General features: G+C 38.6%; 1 protein-coding gene across 10 annotated transcripts in view; it reads right to left on the bottom strand.

Moving 5' to 3' along the window:
• LOC100358984 (vascular endothelial growth factor receptor kdr-like) overlaps positions 1 to 20035 on the bottom strand; it is a 299906-nt gene that overhangs the window by 86861 nt on the left and 193010 nt on the right. For 5 of the 10 annotated variants that reach the window (XM_051827734.3, XM_089323750.1, XM_070067438.2 and 2 more), the window contains 4 exons: positions 4217 to 4352; positions 3082 to 3186; positions 2141 to 2254; positions 865 to 953 (listed from right to left, as the gene is read on the bottom strand). In XM_051827734.3, the coding sequence (XP_051683694.3) occupies positions 865 to 953; positions 2141 to 2254; positions 3082 to 3186; positions 4217 to 4352 (444 nt within the window). Of the gene's footprint in view, positions 1 to 864; positions 954 to 2140; positions 2258 to 3081; positions 3187 to 4216; positions 4353 to 20035 lie in introns of all 10 variants that reach the window. The other 5 variants (XM_089323749.1, XM_051827731.3, XM_051827733.3 and 2 more) reach the window with 1 other exon arrangement.

Consider the following 20035-nt stretch of genomic DNA (forward strand, 5'->3'; position numbering starts at 1 on the left):
CCCTTCCTTATACCATAATGTCAACTGATTCATTCCTGGTGACTGTAAAAATACCAAGACCTGACCATTGTAGAAAGTCACCTTGTCCCATAATTCAGCAGGTCTTCCTACAGTCAGGCATGTGGTATCCCAAAGACTATCAAATTGCCATATTCATGAACTTTATACTACTCAAAAATGGAACAGAGATCATAAGATAGAGACACCTTCTGTTGTAAAAGTATCATTAACACCTTTTGTTTTGCTAAAATTAGGGTTAAGAAGAACTTGTGGCTGAAAATAATGAATTTTTAGCTAAGTTCAGAGCTTCAAGTCAAACAATGAGATACTAGAAATTATTTTCCTAATTCATGACTCAGTAGTGTCAGATAATTTTCAAAATAAAGCAAAACCCTGATGCAATGTTTTCCACTAATTTAAAAAGTAGAGAAAAATTACTTTCCTCCAGGAAGATAAGGACAGTGGCGGCATTTTCATTCCATCCAAAAGCCTTAACTGAGATCTCCAGATGAAAACAGAGGGCTAAAGCTCATGGCTGTGGAAGACTAAGGGCATGATGACATCTTGGGCTAGCTAGCCACTCTAGATATCAGAGCTTAAACTAAGGATTACACAAAACAAAATTAGCATTTAAGTAAATGTCAGAATGCTGAGTCATACTTCAGTGAAACTTCAGGATTGAATATGACTTTAGAGTTCATAGATTTCAAATCACTATTGCATACATAAATGCACAGTCTACTACCTCTAACCAGTAGTTTTATAGCCTATAATTCCCCCCAACCTTCTCTCTGTTTACCGTTAGAAAATATAAAAAAGATCAAAACTTGGGTTCGGGTTTGGGTTTCAGTTGAGAGAACCTACCTTGGAAGCAACAAAGTCTCCTCTCTTCCCTCTCAGAAAATTGGCCAGGTTTCCATATCTGCAGAATTCTACAATGACCATCAAAGGACCTTCCAAAAGTAATTCCAACAGTCATGTTTTAGTGAATAATGGTTAAGGGTAGCCAACTCTTGGTCTCCCCTTGTCCTGGTAACCTGTTGACCAGGGAACTCCCAAAATCTCACAAATCATCTCTAGTTGTAAATCCAATGATTAATTTCTTGGGCTGATACAGTAGTGATAGATCCCAGAAACAACTGGCTGGGTGGTGAGGGAGGAGAAGGAAGATGGCAAATGTGGAAAACAAGGTTAATAAACCTACGGAGTTTACCTGTGGTGGTCCCTGAGGTGTATAATATAGAAGATACAAGAGTCAGAAACACAGAGCACCTGACCAGAAGCAGCTAACAGTTCAATGATGAAGGCAAAGGGGTGCCCAACTAGCTGGATAGTTCCATCATTTCCTAATTAAGGTAACTGTTTCCACCTTCCACAGTGTTATCCCACATCTAAAACCACTTTCTTGCTTATTATATGCCTCTAATAGTGTTACTACAAGGGTGAAGTCTGTCTACAGGTTTCCCATAGCCTTATGCTTGCCCACACCACAGTCCATATGTAAATCAAAGCATGTTTCATTCATTTGTGTAATTCAGCAGCACTGCTCTCTATCAACCCAGTCCAAGTCCCAATTTAACGACTCTCATAGAATCACGAGGTACTCTCAATATAAAATGTTTAAAGTAATATTAAATGAAAGGAAAAAGTGCAGCACCAATGTAATAAAGGAAAAATAGATGTAATGCAGAGAAATATTTCAAATCCGTAAATGGAGAGGGGATGAAGAAATGTTTTGAGTAAATGGGTGAGACCCCTTCATCAGGTTATGGTAGTAAATACTACTGAAGCTAAGATGCGTGACTTAAGAGGCTTTCATTGTTTTTTTGCCATGAATAAATTGCTGTATCTTCTTGGCATCCAAATGTGTTCCATTTAACTGATGTGTCCAAGATCCCATAGGTATTCAGCTAGCAAGAATATTATACATAGCCCTAACATGTTCATACATAGCACAGTTTTGCTTGGCGTATGGGATAGAGAACATAGGCTCTGGGGATCCTGTACACTGTGGCAAGTCTATAAGCTAAAAGAACTTTACATGAAGTACAGGAAGGTCACTTTAAATCAGGTCTGACATTGTATCTGATGCTATGTTCACTAGATATCAGTTCTGGGTCAGGTATGAAAGACTTCTTACCTCCAGGCTTAGTGCAGGCACCCAGCAAGTTGACCACATTGAGGTGGTGACCAATGTGAATGAGAATCTTCAGCTCTGACATCAAAGCCTTGCATTCATTGGAAGTTGCACTGTCTGCTTTAAATAAACACAGTAATTGCACAATAGGATTTTTTTTTTTTTTTGCCCTTAGGAGAGGCAGGGGCAGTATAGGAAATTCTGTTTACTGTTAAAAGAATCCTGGAAAAAAGTTCCAGAAAATAACCACTAAGCTGTCTATTTATTGTACTTTCCAAATGGTATTGTAAACAATAAATAATACTTTCACATGCATGACCTTCCTGTACTCTGAGCTCTATGTACTGTCATCCTCAATAATGTTTCCACTTCCTTATTCTGAAATGGATACTCTTAGATATCTACTTATTTGTGATAAACTTTTTCTGAGTCACTTCCTAGAAGAATTGCCTAGGTTGTTTTAAGTATTATTCTGTGCAGAATTAAGGGCATGGATAGGATGGATTAGAATGTTTAAACATACAAGTTTTATTTAAGACTGGAACACTGCAGAATTCAGTTCATATACTACGCAATAATATTCTATAGCATCTATTTCTACTGATATAATAGAAGAATATGTAAGAATTCTAATGGCCAGATACCATGGTTAACCGGATACTATTGGTCTTGCCAACAACTAAAACCTCAGGTCTTTATTTCTATATTTAGGGTGCCAGACACAAAAAGAGGATAAATAAGTTTTCATACATGTTTCCATGATAGTCTTAAGCCTCCATGGATGGACAATGTTTCCATGAATTCATGGATTAGACAATATAAGTTGATTGTAGCTACCTCTTCTACCATAGCAAACTCATGTATTTTGCAGTTCAGTTTTCCATCAGTCCCCAAGAAATCCTGAAGATATTCCTCAATGTCCTCCAAAGAACTAGAGACATTACCTTTTAGCATTTTCACTGCCACTGTTTTACAGGTTGAAGCTCTGTCAATGCCAAAGGCACAAGCTTCTACCACTTTGCCAAAGGCACCATGACCCAGGATTTTGCCTGAGGGAATAAGAACTGCAAATTAGAAATAAGGAAAGATCCCAGAAAAAAAGTGAACATATGATTTCTCATTATGGATAACAGAACACTAAATCTAAGACATACTCAAGCAGAGCTTTCATCATCATCCCACATAATATGCCATTTTCCTTCATGATACTTATCTCTAAATAACATAGTATTAGAGCATATATTTATTTATTATCAATCACTCTGACTAGAAAGTAAGCTCATTGAAGGCTATCTTGTTTGCCCTTGTATCCTAGAACCTAGAATCATGTTTAGTTCATGGAAGGCACCCAGTAAGTATGGGAGGAATACCTGAATGAAAGGTTAGCCCATTTTAACTATCAAGAAAAGGAACTATCTGGGTTAGGAAAGATCTATTCTGGTCTATAGATATACATCAGTTCCTTAAGTAAATGTATTACAGTTTTTGAGTAGTTGTAAGTTAAGACTTTTAGTCATATATTCCACTAATAAGCACATTAGTTATTAAAATTCTGAATATGCCCCTGGGGACATTCATTAGCTTATGATGGAAAGAACTCTGGCCCCTATAGCTTAAGCCATCTTTGTCAAAGAAATCCCATAGTAAACTATTCCTTCTATTTGTTTTATATTTTAAATTTGTAAAATCCACTTCCAAATGTTATCTCACAAGATTCTGAAAATAACCATGGAGTGCAAATAGAACATATATCCATATAAATATCTTCTTTTATAGTTAAAAAATGGAGTTCATGGATATTAATTGAATGGCTTTATCTAAAGTTGCCCAAAAAACTCCAATTTTCATGCTATGTGCACAATACTATTTTGTTCTACTAACTTATAGTTGTGTTCACCTTCCTATCACCATCTTAGAAACACATCTCTTATTATCTAGGTCCTACATGAATGGGACCAAACAGCACTTAATACCCCAAGGGCATCCTAATAGCTTTTTCTTGTACCTTTTCTGGGGTGATTTTCAATTCCATAGTGAAAGCAAGAGTGGAAGGGTGGTATGATAGATACTGGTGCTCACCAAGCCGTAATCGATCCCTGGGGAATTCCCATTTACTGTCATCATAGGGCAGCCTGTCACACTGTTGATCAAGGGGCATCTCTTCAGGATCCATGATGATAGATAGGTAGCCAGTTTTGATTTCTGACACATTGGGCTGCAGAAGGGAAAGAGAAAAATATACTATACTTCCTTGATTTTCTAATACACTATAAGACCTCTGGAGTTTCCCATTTTACTTTGAAGTATGGCTCATAAAGCGAGAAAGAAAAGTCAAGAGAATAAATACAATAAAGAACACCACATGAACAAAATTAAAATAAATATAACCAACTCAACAAATAATGGTCAATAGTCATAAAGAGTTACTATGAATCAATAACAGCATCCAGTGCTATGGTGTAATAAGCTAAGCATCCACTTGCAGCACCAGAATACTATATAGGTGCCAGTTCATATCCTAACTGCTCCTCCTCCAATCTAGCTCCTTGCTAGAGCTAGGAAACCAGTGGAAGCAGGCCCAGGTGCTTGGGCCCCTGCATCTGCATTAGAGACCCTGAGGAAAATCCTGGCTCCTGGCTTTGGATAGGCCCAGCTCTGGCTGTTGCAGTCATTTGATGAGTAAATCAGCAGATGGAAGATCTTTCCCCCTGTCTCTCCTCTTTGTAACTCTAACTCTCAAGTAAATAAATACACTTTTAAAAATGTGAACTTAAAAAAATCAATAACAGAAACTGATGTCAATGAAAATGGGAGGGTAGGAAACTCTAAGTTATCTTCCTCCCTAAAAGCAATTAATAAAGTGGCAAAATGGTCAAAATCAACTTTTGAAAAACCCTAGAATCTATTCAGAAATTTACGGTGACCAAGAGAAGACTTGCTGAAAAAGAAAAATCTGATTTTGAGTAAGCCTGCCTCTCATCCTCAACAACCCATATCATTATCAATAACCATGACAGTAGCCACAACACCTTTCTGCAGGTTGCTATTTCCAGAAGGATCAATACAGACCTTATTCATGGAAAATTATGGTTGTAGGTCAGAAACTATTTGGCAGTTTCCTCAGGGAGTAGCACAAATGTTTCATCCAATTTGGAGCGTACCCAAGGACATAATTAATTCACCAGCAGCTTTACCAAAAGAATTTATAGGTAAAGGTATTTGCCAAAAGACACACACACACACACACACACACACTGAGAGAGAGAAAGAGAGAGAGAGAGAGAGAGAGAGAACTTGGGACAAATAAAAGACTTAGAAATATGGAAGAAGGAGATCTAGCAAGAAAATACATAAGAAATAAGGGCTTTTGAAAGTTACTATATATACTGGAATACGAAACAAGTTATGAGAATACAAGTTAGAATATATGCTCAGGAAAGGCCTGGGGAGAAACTAAATTTTCACTTCAGGCTGAACTTCAGAAACCACGTAAGTATGAAGGAAAGGCTAAGGGAGAGTTATATACAATATGGTTAAGTATTAAAGGAGTGCCTCAATAGAGGGCCAATCTACAAAGACTGGAAGAGTACTTTTTCTTTTTCTCCTTTGAGTTAGTTCCAGATATACAAGGTAAATGTTCAAATATCAGGTGACCAGAAGGTTAAAGGAGAACAATCAGTAGTCACAAATGACAAAGACTACAGATTTTACAAAAATAGATTTAAAAAGTAACTAAACTAGAGACTGTCACTTCACACTGTGATTGAGTCAGCACTTGGAATGACTACATTCAGTGTTAGGAGTATGCACACCCGGGAGCAGAAGATGCTGGCCCAACTATTTGTGGCACTACCAATCATGTGGGAGATGCAGATTAAGTATTGGGCTCTTGGCTTCAGCCTAGCCCATTTTTGGTTGTTGTGGGCATTTGGGGAGCAAACCAGTAGACGGAAGACCTCTCTTTTTCTCTTTCTCTGCCTTTCAAATAAAATGAAAATAACTTAGAAAAATTAAAGTCACTAAAAAATAACAAGAATCCATCACAAATATAAACTACAAACCTAAGAGATGAGGGATAGTTGGAATTCCAGAATAACCAAATTATAATATTTAAATTGTCCAGTTTTCATTTTAAAGATGAAGCAAGCAAAAATACAAGATAATATTAATCATTTACAGGAAATAAATTCATAAAATCTATCCTTGAATAACTCAAGGTTGGACTTGTGTTTGGTCTTACCAGACAAAAGATTCAACTGTCTTAATACTTTCAAAGGGCAAAAAGAAACCAGAAAGGTAGGTATTTCAAAGTTAAGAAGTACAAAAATAGAAATAAAAAATTCATTATAGGGATGCAACAACAGGTTGCAACAGCCAAAAGAGAGAATCAGGAAACTAGAAGATAGGAAAATTCAGATAATACAGTTTGAAGAACAGAAAGATTAAAAAAAAGAAAGAAAGAAAACCTAAGAGTTTCATGGGATGTGATCTGGCATAATCATGAGAGTAATATGAGTGTTTTTGCCCTGCATGTAGGTCCACTGTGTTCCTCTGATATGTAGAGTTTCCTCTGCTGTTTTCTTCTTAACTATTCCCTGAGACTGCACTCTCTCCACTTTTTTTAAACTATCTTCTCCTAGACTGGAGCAGCAAGCTTCCTCCCTACTATACATCTTAATCCAATCCTCTACCACTTGGTATTTACTAAAAGTGCAGACATTGTACTAAGTTACAGAGGCACAGTTCAAAGATAAAAGCCATCAAAGGATAAAAATTACAAGTATCTCCACAGATCCCTAAAAATGAACACAGAAATTCAAGAAACAAATAAGGAAAACATTATGATCCCCCAAAGGAACACAACATCAATATTAGAATGCGATGATGGAGGGGCGGAGCCAAGATGGCGGAATAGTGAGGGCGCGCACCGATAGTCCGGGAAAATTTAGTTTAATAAAAGGGGAGTTACGGTAGCCTCAGAAAAAAGAACCAGGAAAATATTGCAGACAAAACTCTTCTGGATCCAGTGGGCGTGAATCGGAGGACCTACTGGGAGAACAAGGTCGCCCACCGCGCGAAAGCCGAACCACAGGACCGAGCCGCAGGACTGAGCCGCGGAAGCCGAGCCGAGGGACGGAGCTGCGCGCAAGTGCTCGAAGGGGAGTGCAACAGCGGGGAGACTTGGGAAGTCCAGGGCTCCGAGTCCACACATCGGCGCTGGAAGGGGAGCAGACCTGCGTGGAGAGCGTGGGAGCCCACAGTTCGGGACGTCAGCGGCAGACTCAACACACCAGCGCTGGAACGCGAGGTGAGCCGAACCTCAATAACCCGAGACACCGGCAGGCAAGCGGAGAGAGGAGACTAGAGGGAACGACCCCCGGGGCGGGGGGGACTTCACCAAGCTAACTGGAAGAGAGAGAGAGGGAAAAAAAAAAAAAAAAGGTGACTGGTATGGACACGGGTTTCTCTCTCTCCGCTCACCTCTCAAGGGCGAGCAAGACAAAGAGCAGGCGCCATCTTGGACATACGTCATAAGCAGAGCGACCTCAGGTCTGCACCGGCCCTGAGCCTAGCAGTAAAACCTGACTCTGGGTGGGGCGAATTAACAGGAGATTAGGACTTAGTAAATTTATGGTGCTACTGAACTGAGACTGTGAAAAAAGAGACGGTGGGGGAGAGAACTCACGGAATTCACGTGAGCACTCTCCAGAGACGCTACAATTCCGTAACTTTGGCAACCCAGTGGGAGACTGAAGGAGAATTTGAGCGCACTCTAAGGGCCGAACAGATTCCCTGTGTGGTCCTTGGGAAAGAGCTTCTGATCTCTGGCTCCTGTGGGTATATCATTTGCCTGCTAACTACCTCCAACTTTGTTCAGCTGTGCAGAATAACTTCCCTGTTGAATCAAAAAAAAAAGAGAGAGAGAGAGAGACAGAGAGAGAGGTTTACCACGCCTAACCTGGGAGTGTCACCTTTGGCACACCAAACAGAGCTCTCAGGCCACACCCATCTCAAGCCCTAAGGCTCCATCAAAAACAGATAGTCCACTTAATCTAGAGTCATAGTATAACAAGAAAAAGCACCACAGTGAAGAAACCAAATATCTCCAATATGACAAATAACAAACGCAAAAACCAAGGTAATAAAAACAAGGAAGTCACCATGAAGCCCTCAAATGAAAAAGACACCCCAATTCAAGATTATGAGGATGATGACATAGAAGAAATGCAAGAAGCAGATCTCAAAAAATTGATAAGAACATTAAGAAGTTCTCAAAAACAAATTCTTGAACTACAGAAATCCTTAATGGACAAGATAGAAAATCTCTCTCGTGAAAATGAAATATTAAGGAGGAATCAAAATGAAACGAAACAACTAGTACAACAGGAAACTGGGATAGTGACTGAAGTGAAGAATTCAATAGATCAAATGAAAAACACAATAGAGAGCCTTACAAACAGAATGGGTGAAGCAGAAGAGAGAATATCGGACTTAGAAGACAGAGAACAGGAAAGGATACAGTCAGACCAAAGAAAGGAAGAGGAAATTAGGAATCTAAAACATATTGTCGGGAATCTTCAGGATACTATTAAAAAACCCAACATTCGGGTTCTAGGAGTTCCTGAAGGCATGGAGAGGGAGAAAGGATTAGAAGGCCTTTTTAGTGAGATATTAGCAGAAAATTTCCCAGGTTGGGAGAAGGACAGAGAAATCCTAGTACAGGAAGCTCACAGAACCCCTAATAAACACGACCAAAAGAGACCCTCACCACGGCACGTTGTAATTAAACTCTCCACAGTGAAACATAAAGAAAAGATCCTAAAATGTGCAAGAGAGAAACGTCAGATTACTCTCAGAGGATCTCCAATCAGACTCACAGCTGACTTCTCATCAGAAACTCTACAAGCTAGGAGGGAATGGCAAGATATAGCCCAGGTACTAAGAGAGAACAACTGCCAGCCCAGAATATTATATCCTGCAAAGCTATCATTTGTGAATGAAGGTGAAATAAAGACTTTTCATAACAAACAGAAATTGAAAGAATTTGTTGCCACTCGTCCAGCCCTGCAAAAGATGCTTAAAGATGTGTTACACACAGAAACAAAGAAACACGGTCATCAATATGAAAGAAGGTAAAGGAAGGAAACCAAGGAAGGAAAGCTCACAGCAAAAGATCACAGGGAATTCAAAGCATATATTAGAACTTATCTTTGGCAAATGGCAGGGCAAAGTTACCACTTATCATTAGTCACATTGAACGTGAATGGCCTGAACTGTCCAGTTAAAAGACACCGTTTGGCTGATTGGGTTAAAAAACAAAACCCATCTATTTGCTGCCTACAAGAAACACATCTTTCCAACAAAGATCCATACAGACTGAAAGTGAAAGGCTGGAAAAAGATATACCATGCCAACAGAAATGAAAAAAGAGCAGGCGTAGCCATCTTAATATCAGACACCATAAACTTTACCACAAAAACCATTAAGAGAGACAAAGAGGGACACTACATAATGATTAAGGGATCAATTCAACAGGAAGATATAACAATTATCAATGTATATGCACCTAACTACAGGGCACCGGTTTATCTAAAAGATTTGTTAACGGACTTAAAGGGAGACTTAGACCCCAATACAATAGTACTGGGGGACTTCAATACTCCACTCTCAGAAATAGACAGATCAATAGGACAGAAGATCAACAAGGATACAGTAGATTTAAACGACACTATAGCCCAAATGGATCTAACAGATATATACAGAACTTTCAATCCTACAGCTAAAGATTATACATTCTTCTCAGCAGTACATGGAACCTTCTCTAGGATTGACCACATACTAGGCCATAAAGCAAGTCTCAGCAAATTCAAAAGAATTAGAATCATACCATGCAGCTTCTCAGACCATAAAGGAATGAAGTTGGAAATGAACAACTCAGGAATCCCTAGAGCATACGCAAACACATGGAGATTGAACAACATGCTCCTGAATGAACAATGGGTCATAGAAGAAATCAAAAGAGAAATCAAAAACTTTCTGGAAGTAAATGAGGATAACAGCACAACATACCAAAACTTATGGGACGCAGCAAAAGCAGTGTTAAGAGGAAAGTTTATATCAATAGGTGCCTACATCAAGAAATTGGAAAGGCACCAAATAGATGAGCTTTCTATTCACCTCAAGGATCTAGAAAACCTACAGCAAACCAGACCCAAATCTAGTAGGAGAAGAGAAATAATTAAAATCAGAGAAGAAATCAACAGGATTGAATCAAGAAAAACATTACAAAAAATCAGCCAAACGAGGAGCTGGTTTTTTGAAAAAATAAACAAAATTGACACCCCATTGGCCCAACTAACTAAAAAAAGAAGAGAAAAGACCCAAATCAATAAAATCAGAGATGAAAAAGGAAATGTAACAACAGACACCACAGAAATAAAAAGAATCATCAGAAATTACTACAAGGACTTGTATGCCAGCAAACAGGGAAACCTATCAGAAATGGATAGATTCCTGGACACATGCAACCTACCTAAATTGAACCAGGAAGACATCGAAAACCTAAACAGACCCATAACTGAGACAGAAATTGAAACAGTAATAAAGGCCCTCCCAACAAAGAAAAGCCCAGGACCAGATGGATTCACTGCTGAATTCTACCAGACATTTAAAGAAGAACTAACTCCAATTCTTCTCAAACTATTCAGAACAATTGAAGAAGAGGGAATCCTCCCAAATTCTTTCTATGAAGCCAGCATCACCTTAATTCCTAAGCCGGGAAAAGATACAGCACTGAAAGAGAATTACAGACCAATATCCCTGATGAACATAGATGCAAAAATCCTCAATAAAATTCTCGCCAATAGAATGCAACAACACATCAGAAAGATCATCCACCCAGACCAAGTGGGATTTATCCCTGGTATGCAGGGATGGTTTAATGTGCGCAAGACAATCAATGTGATACACCACATTAACAGACTGCAGAAGAAAAACCATATGATTCTCTCAATAGATGCCGAGAAAGCATTTGATAAAATACAACACCCGTTCATGATGAAAACTCTAAGCAAACTGGGTTTGGAAGGAACATTCCTCAATACAATCAAAGCAATCTATGAAAAACCCACAGCCAACATCCTATTGAATGGGGAAAAGTTGGAAGCATTTCCACTGAGATCTGGGACCAGACAGGGATGTCCACTCTCACCACTGCTATTCAATATAGTTCTGGAGGTTCTAGCCAGAGCTATTAGGCAAGAAAAAGAAATTAAAGGGATACAAATTGGGAAGGAAGAACTCAAACTATCCCTCTTTGCAGATGACATGATTCTTTATTTAGGGGACCCAAAGAACTCTACCAAGAGACTATTGGAACTCATAGAAGAGTTTGGCAAAGTAGCAGGGTATAAAATCAATGCACAAAAATCAACAGCCTTTGTATACACAGACAATGCCATGGCTGAGGAAGAACTTCTAAGATCAATCCCATTCACAATAGCTACAAAAACAATCAAATACCTTGGAATAAACTTAACCAAGGACGTTAAAGATCTCTACGATGAAAATTACAAAACCTTAAAGAAAGAAATAGAAGAGGATACCAAGAAATGGAAAAATCTTCCATGCTCATGGATTGGAAGAATCAATATCATCAAAATGTCCATTCTCCCAAAAGCAATTTATAGATTCAATGCAATACCAATCAAGATACCGAAGACCTTCTTCTCAGATCTGGAAAAATTGGTGCTGAAATTTATATGGAGGCACAAGAGACCCGAATAGCTAAAGCAATCTTGTACAACAAAAACAAAGCCGGAGGCATCACAATACCAGATTTCAGGACATACTACAGGGCAGTTGTAATCAAAACAGCATGGTACTGGTACAGAAACAGATGGATAGACCAATGGAACAGAATTGAAACACCAGAAATCAACCCAAACATCTACAGCCAACTTATATTTGATCAAGGATCTAAAACTAATTCCTTGAGCAAGGACAGTCTATTCAATAAATGGTGCTGGGAAAATTGGATTTCCACGTGCAGAATCATGAAGCAAGACCCCTACCTTACACCTTACACAAAAATCCACTCAACATGGATTAAAGACCTAAATCTACGACCTGACACCATCAAGTTACTAGAGAACATTGGAGAAACCCTTCAAGATATTGGCACAGGCAAAGAGTTTCTGGAAAAGACCCGGGAGGCACAGACAGTCAAAGCCAAAATTAACTATTGGGATTGCATCAAATTGAGAAGTTTCTGTACTGCAAAAGAAACAGTCAGGAGAGTGAAGAGACAACCGTCAGAATGGGAAAAAATATTTGCAAACTATGCAACAGATAAAGGGTTAATAACCAGAATCTACAAAGAGATCAAGAAACTCCACAAAAACAAAACCAACAACCCAATTAAGAGATGGGCCAAGGACCTCAATAGACATTTTTCAAAAGAGGAAATCCAAATGGCCAACAGGCACATGAAAAAATGTTCAAGGTCATTAGCAATCAGAGAAATGCAAATCAAAACCACAATGAGGTTCCACCTCACCCCGGTTAGAATGGCTCACATTCAGAAATCTACCAACAACAGATGCTGGCGAGGATGTGGGGAAAAAGGGACACTAACCCACTGTTGGTGGGAATGCAAACTGGTCAAGCCACTATGGAAGTCAGTCTGGAGATGCCTCAGAAACCTGAAGATAACCCTACCGTTCGACCCAGCCATCCCACTCCTTGGAATTTACCCAAAGGAATTTAAATTGGCAAACAAAAAAGCGGTCTGCAGCCTAATGTTTATTGCAGCACAATTCACAATAGCTAAGACCTGGAACCAACCTAAATGCCCATCAACGGTAGACTGGATAAAGAAATTATGGGATATGTACTCTTTAGAATACTATACTGCAGTAAGAAACAACGAAATCCAGTCATTTGCAACAAAATGGAGGAATCTGGAACACATCATGCTGAGTGAAATAAGCCAGTCCCAAAGGGACAAATACCATATGTTCTCCCTGATCGGTGACAACTGACTGAACACCAAAAAGGAAACTTGTTGAAGTGAAAGGGACACTATGGGAAACGGTGACTTGATCAGCATAGCCCTGACTGTTAATGAACAACTTAATACATTATCCCTCTTAGTAGTTTTTTTGTCTGTTCTACTTAATATGACTGATTTAATTCTGTAATTAATACACAGTTATTCTTAAGTGTTGAAATTTAACTGAATTGTGATCCCTGTTAAACATAAGAGTAGGAATAAGAGAGGGAAGAGATATATAATTTGGGACATGCTCAAGCTGACTTGCCCCAAATGGTAGAGTTAGAAACATACCAGGGGATTCCAATTTAATCCCATCAAGGTGGCATGTACCAATGCCATCTCACTAGTCCAAGTGATCAATTTCAGTTCGCAATTGATCATAATGAAAGGACTAAGAGTCAAAGGGAGCACATAAGCAAGTCTAGTACCTGCTAACACTAACCGATAGAATAAATAAAGGGGAGAGTGATCCAACATGGGAAGTGAGATACTCAGCAGACTCATAGAATGGCAGATGCCCTAAATAGCACTCTGGCCTCAGAATCAGCCCTAAAGGCACTCGGATCTGGCTGAAAAGCCCATGAGAGTATTTCAGGCATGGAAAGCCAAGACACTCTGGCAAAAGATCTCTGTGAGTGAGATCTCAGTGGAAAGAACAGGTCTTCAAAGAAGGAGGTACCTTTCTCTGAAGGGAGGAGAGAACCTCCACTTTGACTATGACCTTGTCTAAACAAGATAAGAGTCGGAGAACTCAAGGGGCTTCCATAGCCTTAGAAACTCATGACTGGAGCATAGGGAGATTACTGATGCCATAGACAGGAGTGTCAATTGGTAAAGTCAACAACAGGAGTCACTGTGCACTTACTCCTCATGTAGGATCTCTGTCCTTAATGTGCTGTGCATTGAGATTTAATGCTATAATGAGTACTCAAATAATATATTTCACTTTGTGTTTCTATGGGGGTGCAAACTGTTGAAATCTTTACTTAATGCATACTAAACTGATCCTCTGTAAAAAAAAAAAAAAAAAAAAAAAAAAAAAGAAAAGAAAAGAAACTATCAACTCCCAACTTGACTCTCACTGGGATTAAACATGACAATAGGTCTGATCTGATTTCATCATCATTAAAAAAAAATCATCTATTATTTTTCACTTTATGTTTCTGTGTGGGAGCAAACTGTTGAAAGCCTTACTTAATGTATACTAAGCTGATCTTCTGTATATTAAGATAATCGAAAATGAATCTTGATGTGAATGGAAGGGGAGAGGGAGTGGGAAAGGGGAGGGTTGTGGGTGGGAGGGACAGTATGGGGGGGAAGCCATTGTAATCCATAAATCGTACTTTGGAAATTTATATTCATTATATAAAAGTTAAAAAAAATAAAAAATAAATAAAAAATTAAAAAAAAAAAAAAAAAAAAAAAGAATGCGATGATGAAGAGATTAAATTAAATGCCAGAAAATGAATTCAAGAATAATCATAGGATTACCCAGGAGGAAACAGAAGCAAATCCATGAAGTAAATAAATCCATACATTACATAAGTGAAAAAATTTCCTATAAAACCAAAATTTTAAAGATAAACCAAAATGAATTATTAGAAATGAAGAATGCAAATGATCAAATACAAAATGTAGTGGAAACCCTTAACAACCAGCTTGGTGAAGCAGAAGAAAGAATATATGAGCTAGATGACAAATCTTTGGTAATTTTACAGTCAAACCAAAAAAGAAGAATTTATGGAAATTAAAAACACTATTCAAAATTTATGCGATATTATTAAATAACCCAACTATGGGTCATAGGCATTCCTGACTTTATGAAAAGAAAGAATAGAGTAGAACACCTATTTAGTGAAATACCTATCACCAATCTGGTGAAAGACAGGACACCTAAATAAAGGAAGCACATAGAACTTCTAATAGACATGACCAGGAAAGATCGTCACAAAAACACATTGTAGTCAAACTTTCAAAAATAAACCAAAAAGATTCTAAAATGTACATGAAAAAATGCCAGATTAGTTTTAGAGGATTTCCAATTAGAATCGGAGCTGACTTCTCATCAGAAACACTTCAGACTAGGAGAGAATGGAGAGACACAGTCCAAGCCTAAAGAGAAAAATGTGTCAACCAAGAATACTGTACTCTGAATAGCTCTCATTTATGAATGAAGGTGATGCATCACATTAACAAACTGAAGGGCACAACCTATATGATTATCTCAATAGATGCTGAAAAAGCATTTGATCAAATACAACATCCATTCATAATGAAAACCTTAAGCCAATTGTGTATAGAATAGCATTCCTCAACACAATCAAGGAAATTTATGACAAACACACAGTCAACATCTTAAAAAATGGAGAAAATTTGGAAGCATTCCCACTAATATCCAGAACCGGGCAAGAATACTCACTCTCCCCAATGCTATTCAATATTATCCTGGAAGGTTTGGACAGATGCATTAGTCAAGAACAAGAAATCAAAGGGATATCAATTGGAAAGGAGGATAAAAAATTATCCCTATTTGCAGGTGGCATGATTCTATAAATATGGAATCCAAAATTCCCCACTGAGAGAGTACTGGAACTCATAAAAGAGTATGATAAAATGGCAGGATATAAGATTAAGACACAAAAATCAGTAGCCTTCGTATACACACACAAAGGCATGGCTGAGAAAGAACTTCTAAGATCAATCGCATTCCTAATAGTTGAAAAAAAGAATTAAATAACTTGGAATAAATTTAACAAAGGATTTCAACAATCTCTACAATGAAAATTACAAAACATTAAAGAAAGCTATAGCAGAAGACATTTAAAAATGGAAAAAGCTTCCATGTTCATGGATTGGAAGAATCATCAAAATGTTAATTCTTTTTTTATTTATTTTTTTATTTTTTTGACAGGCAGAGTGGACAGTGAGAGAGAGAGACAGAGAGAAAGGTCTTCCTTTTGCCGTTGGTTCACGCTCCAATGGCTGCCGCAGCCGGCGCACTGCGCCCGGCGCACCGCGCTGATCCAATGGCAGGAGACAGGAGCCAGGTGCTTTTCCTGGTCTCCCATGGGGTGCAGGGCCCAAGCACCTGGGCCATCTTCCACTGCACTCCCTGGCCACAGCAGAGAGCTGGCCTGGAAGAGGGGCAACCGGGACAGAATCCGGCGCCCCAACCGGGACTAGAACCCGGTGTGCCGGCTCCGCTAGGCGGAGGATTAGCCTAGTGAGCCACGGCGCCGGCCTCAAAATGTTAATTCTAATGAAAGGAATTCACAGGTTCAATGTGATCCCAATCAAAACACAACAGCATTCTTCTCAGATCTAGAAAAAAAAATGCTAAAATTCATACAGAAAAACAAGAGACCTCGACTAGCTAAAACAATCTTTTACAACAAAAACAAACTGGGAGGCATCACAATACCATATTCAAGAAATACTAGAAGAGCATGCACCTTGGCATAGCACATTAAGCCACTGCCTGCAATGCCAGCAGCCCATATGGGCGCTGGTTTGAGACCCAGCTGCTCCACTTCTGATCCAGCTCTCTGCTGTGGCCTGGAACAGCAGTAGAAGATGGTTCAAGTCCTTGGGCCCCTGCACCTGCTTAGGAGACCTGGAGGAAGCTCCTAGCTCCTGGTTTGCATTGCCGCAGCTCCAGCTGTTGCAGCCAAGTGGGGAGAGAACCAGCAGATGGAAGACCTCTCTCTCTTTCTCTGCCTCTCTTTCTCTCTCTGTGTAACTCTATCTTTCACATAAATAAATCTTTTAAAAAAATTAATAATACAGGGCAGTTACAATGGCATAAAACAAACATGTAGACTAATGAAACAGGATAGAATCTCCAGAAATCAATCCATGCATCTACAACCAACTTATCTGACAAATGAGCAAAAATTAATCCCTGGAATAAGAACAGTCACTTCCATAATTGGTTCAGGGAAAACTAGCTATCCATGTGCAGGAGTATGAAACAAGTCCTCCTACCTTACCCTTTGCACAAAATCCACTAAAAATGGATCAAAGAACGAAATCTGTAATCCAATACCCTCAAATTACTAGAGAACATTGGGGACACTCCGCAAGACATTTGCATAGGCAAAAACTTCTTGGAAAAGAATCCGAAAGCACAGGAAATCATATCAAAATTGACAAATGGGATTACATGAAGCTGAAAATCTTCTGAACATTAAAAGAAACACTCAGCAAAGAAACAAGGCAATTGACAGAATGGGAGAAAATAGTTACAAGCTGTGCAATTGATAAAGGGTTAATATCCAGAACCTCTAAAGAGTTCAAGAAAGTCAACAACAACAAAACAAACAATCTAGTTAAGAAATGGGCAAAGGACTTCAACAGGCATTTTTGAAGACAGGAAATTCAAATAGCCAACAGACACTTCACAAAACACTAGCCATCAGGGAAATGCAAATCAACACCATGAAAAGGTTTCACCTCACCCCAATTAGAATGTCCTTAATATGTAAAGCAATAAACAATACGTGCTGGTGAAAATATTGCTGAAAACATACACTAATCCACTGTGGGTGGGAATGTAAACTTGTCCAGCTACTGTAGAAGACATTATGGAGATACCTCAGAAATCGAAAAATGACTTACCATATGATCTGGGATCCCACTCTATGGAATTTACCCAAACCACAATAAATCATCACATGAAAGAGGTATCTGTATACCCCCATGTTAATTTCAGCTCAATTCACAGTAGCTGAGATATTGAATCAATCCAGATGTCCATCAAATGAAGACTGGATGAAGAAATTATGGCATATATACTTTATGGAGTACTACTCAGCTATAAAATAAAATGAAATCCTGTCTTTTGCCCAACAAACTTGGTGCAACTAGAAACCATTACTTGGTGAAATAGGCAGTTCTCCCATAAAACAAATATATGTTTTCCTTGATCTGAGGTAACTAATAGAATACCTAAAATGTAATGTGTTACAGTGAAATGTACATTTTGAGATTCAATGATTGTTTACAGCCCTTGTCTCTTCTGTTGAGGAACAGTGTTTTTTCCTGCATACTATTGGTTGAACTTTTTACTTAGTTTAGGGTTAAAGTTAATTATTATTAAGTAAACTGAAAGTAGATCTTTATAAAAATTAAGAGTGTAAATGGGAGAGGAGTATAGCCAACAGGGAATGAAGTATCACTATGTTCCTAAATCTTTATATTTTAAATACATGAAACTTGTATAAATTAAATAAGTTTTTCAAAAAATTAATAAATAGGGGCAGCACTCTGAAACTGCAGGTAAAGATGCTGCCTGTGGTTCCAGCATCCCATATGGGCACTGGTTCGAGTACTGGCTGCTCCACTTCACGTCCAGCTCTCTGCTATGGCCTGGGAAGGTAGGGGAAGATGGCTGAAGTCCCTGGGTCCTTGTACCAATGTGGGAAACCCGGAAGAAGCTTTTGGATTCTGGCATCACCATGGATGATCTCCTGCCATTGCAGTCATTTGGGAAATGAACCAGTGAAATGGGAGACTTCTCTCTCTTCCTGCCCCTGTCTCTCTGTAACTCTGCCTTTCAAATAAATAAATGAATCTTTAAATGAATTAAAACTTTGCAGAACTTTGCTCCTACACATAAAGCATTTATATTCTTCTCAGCAGTACATGGAACCTTCTCTAGGATTGACCATATACTAGGCCATAAAGCAAGTCTCAGCAAATTAAAAAGAATTAGAATCATACGATGCAGCTTCTCAGACCATAAAGGAATGAAGTTCGAAAGTAGCAACTAAGGAATCCCTAGAGTATATCCAAACACATGGAGATTGAACAACATGCTCCTGAATGAACAATGGTCATAGAAGAAATTAAAAGAGAAATCAAAAATTTTCTGGAAGTAAATTAGGATAAAAGCAACACATACAAAAACTTATGGGATACAGCAAAAGCAGTATTAAGAGGAAAGTTTATATCAACAGGTGCCCACATCAAGAAATTGGAAGGGTTCCAAATAGATGTGCTTTCAATTCATCTCAAGGATCTAGAAAATCTGCAGCAAACCAGACCCAAATCTAGTAGGAGAAGAGAAATAATTAAAACCACAGAAGAAATCAACAGGATTGAATAAAAAAAATTAAAAAAATCAGCCAAGCAAAGAGATGGTTTTTTGAAAAAATAAACAAATTTGACACCCCATTGGCTCAGCTGACTAAAAAAAGAAGAGAAAAGACCCAAATCAATAATTTCAGAGATGAAAAAGGAAACATAACAACAGACACCACAGAAATGAAAAGAATCATCAGAAATTACTACAAGGACTTGTATGCCAGCAAACAGGGAAACCTATGACAAATGGAGAGATTCCTGGACGCATGCAATCTACCGAAATTGAACCAGGAAGACATAGAAAACCTAAACAGACCCATAACTGAAACAGAAATTGAAACAGTAATAAAGGCCCTCCCAACAAAGAAAAGCCCAGGACCAGATGGATTCACTGCTCAATTCTACCAGACATTTAAAGAAGAACTAACTCCAATTCTTCTCAAACTATTCAGAACAATCGAAGAAGAGGGAATCCTCCCAAATTCTTTCTATGAAGCCAGCATCACCTTAATTCCTAAGCCAGAGAAGGATACAGCACTGAAAGAGAACTACAGACCAATATCCCTGATGAACACAGACGCAAAAATCCTCAATAAAATTCTGGCCATTAGAATGCAACAACACATCAGAAAGATCATCCACCCAGACCAAGTGAGATTTATCCCTGGTATGCAGGGATGGTTCAATGTGTGCAAAACAATCAATGTGATACACCACATTAACACACTGCAGAAGAAAAACCATATGATTATCTCAAT

This window comes from Oryctolagus cuniculus, chromosome X (genome assembly GCF_051225735.1).
Source record: "Oryctolagus cuniculus isolate XC-2025 breed Fujian yellow rabbit chromosome X, ASM5122573v1, whole genome shotgun sequence".
Classification (NCBI taxonomy): domain Eukaryota; kingdom Metazoa; phylum Chordata; class Mammalia; order Lagomorpha; family Leporidae; genus Oryctolagus; species Oryctolagus cuniculus.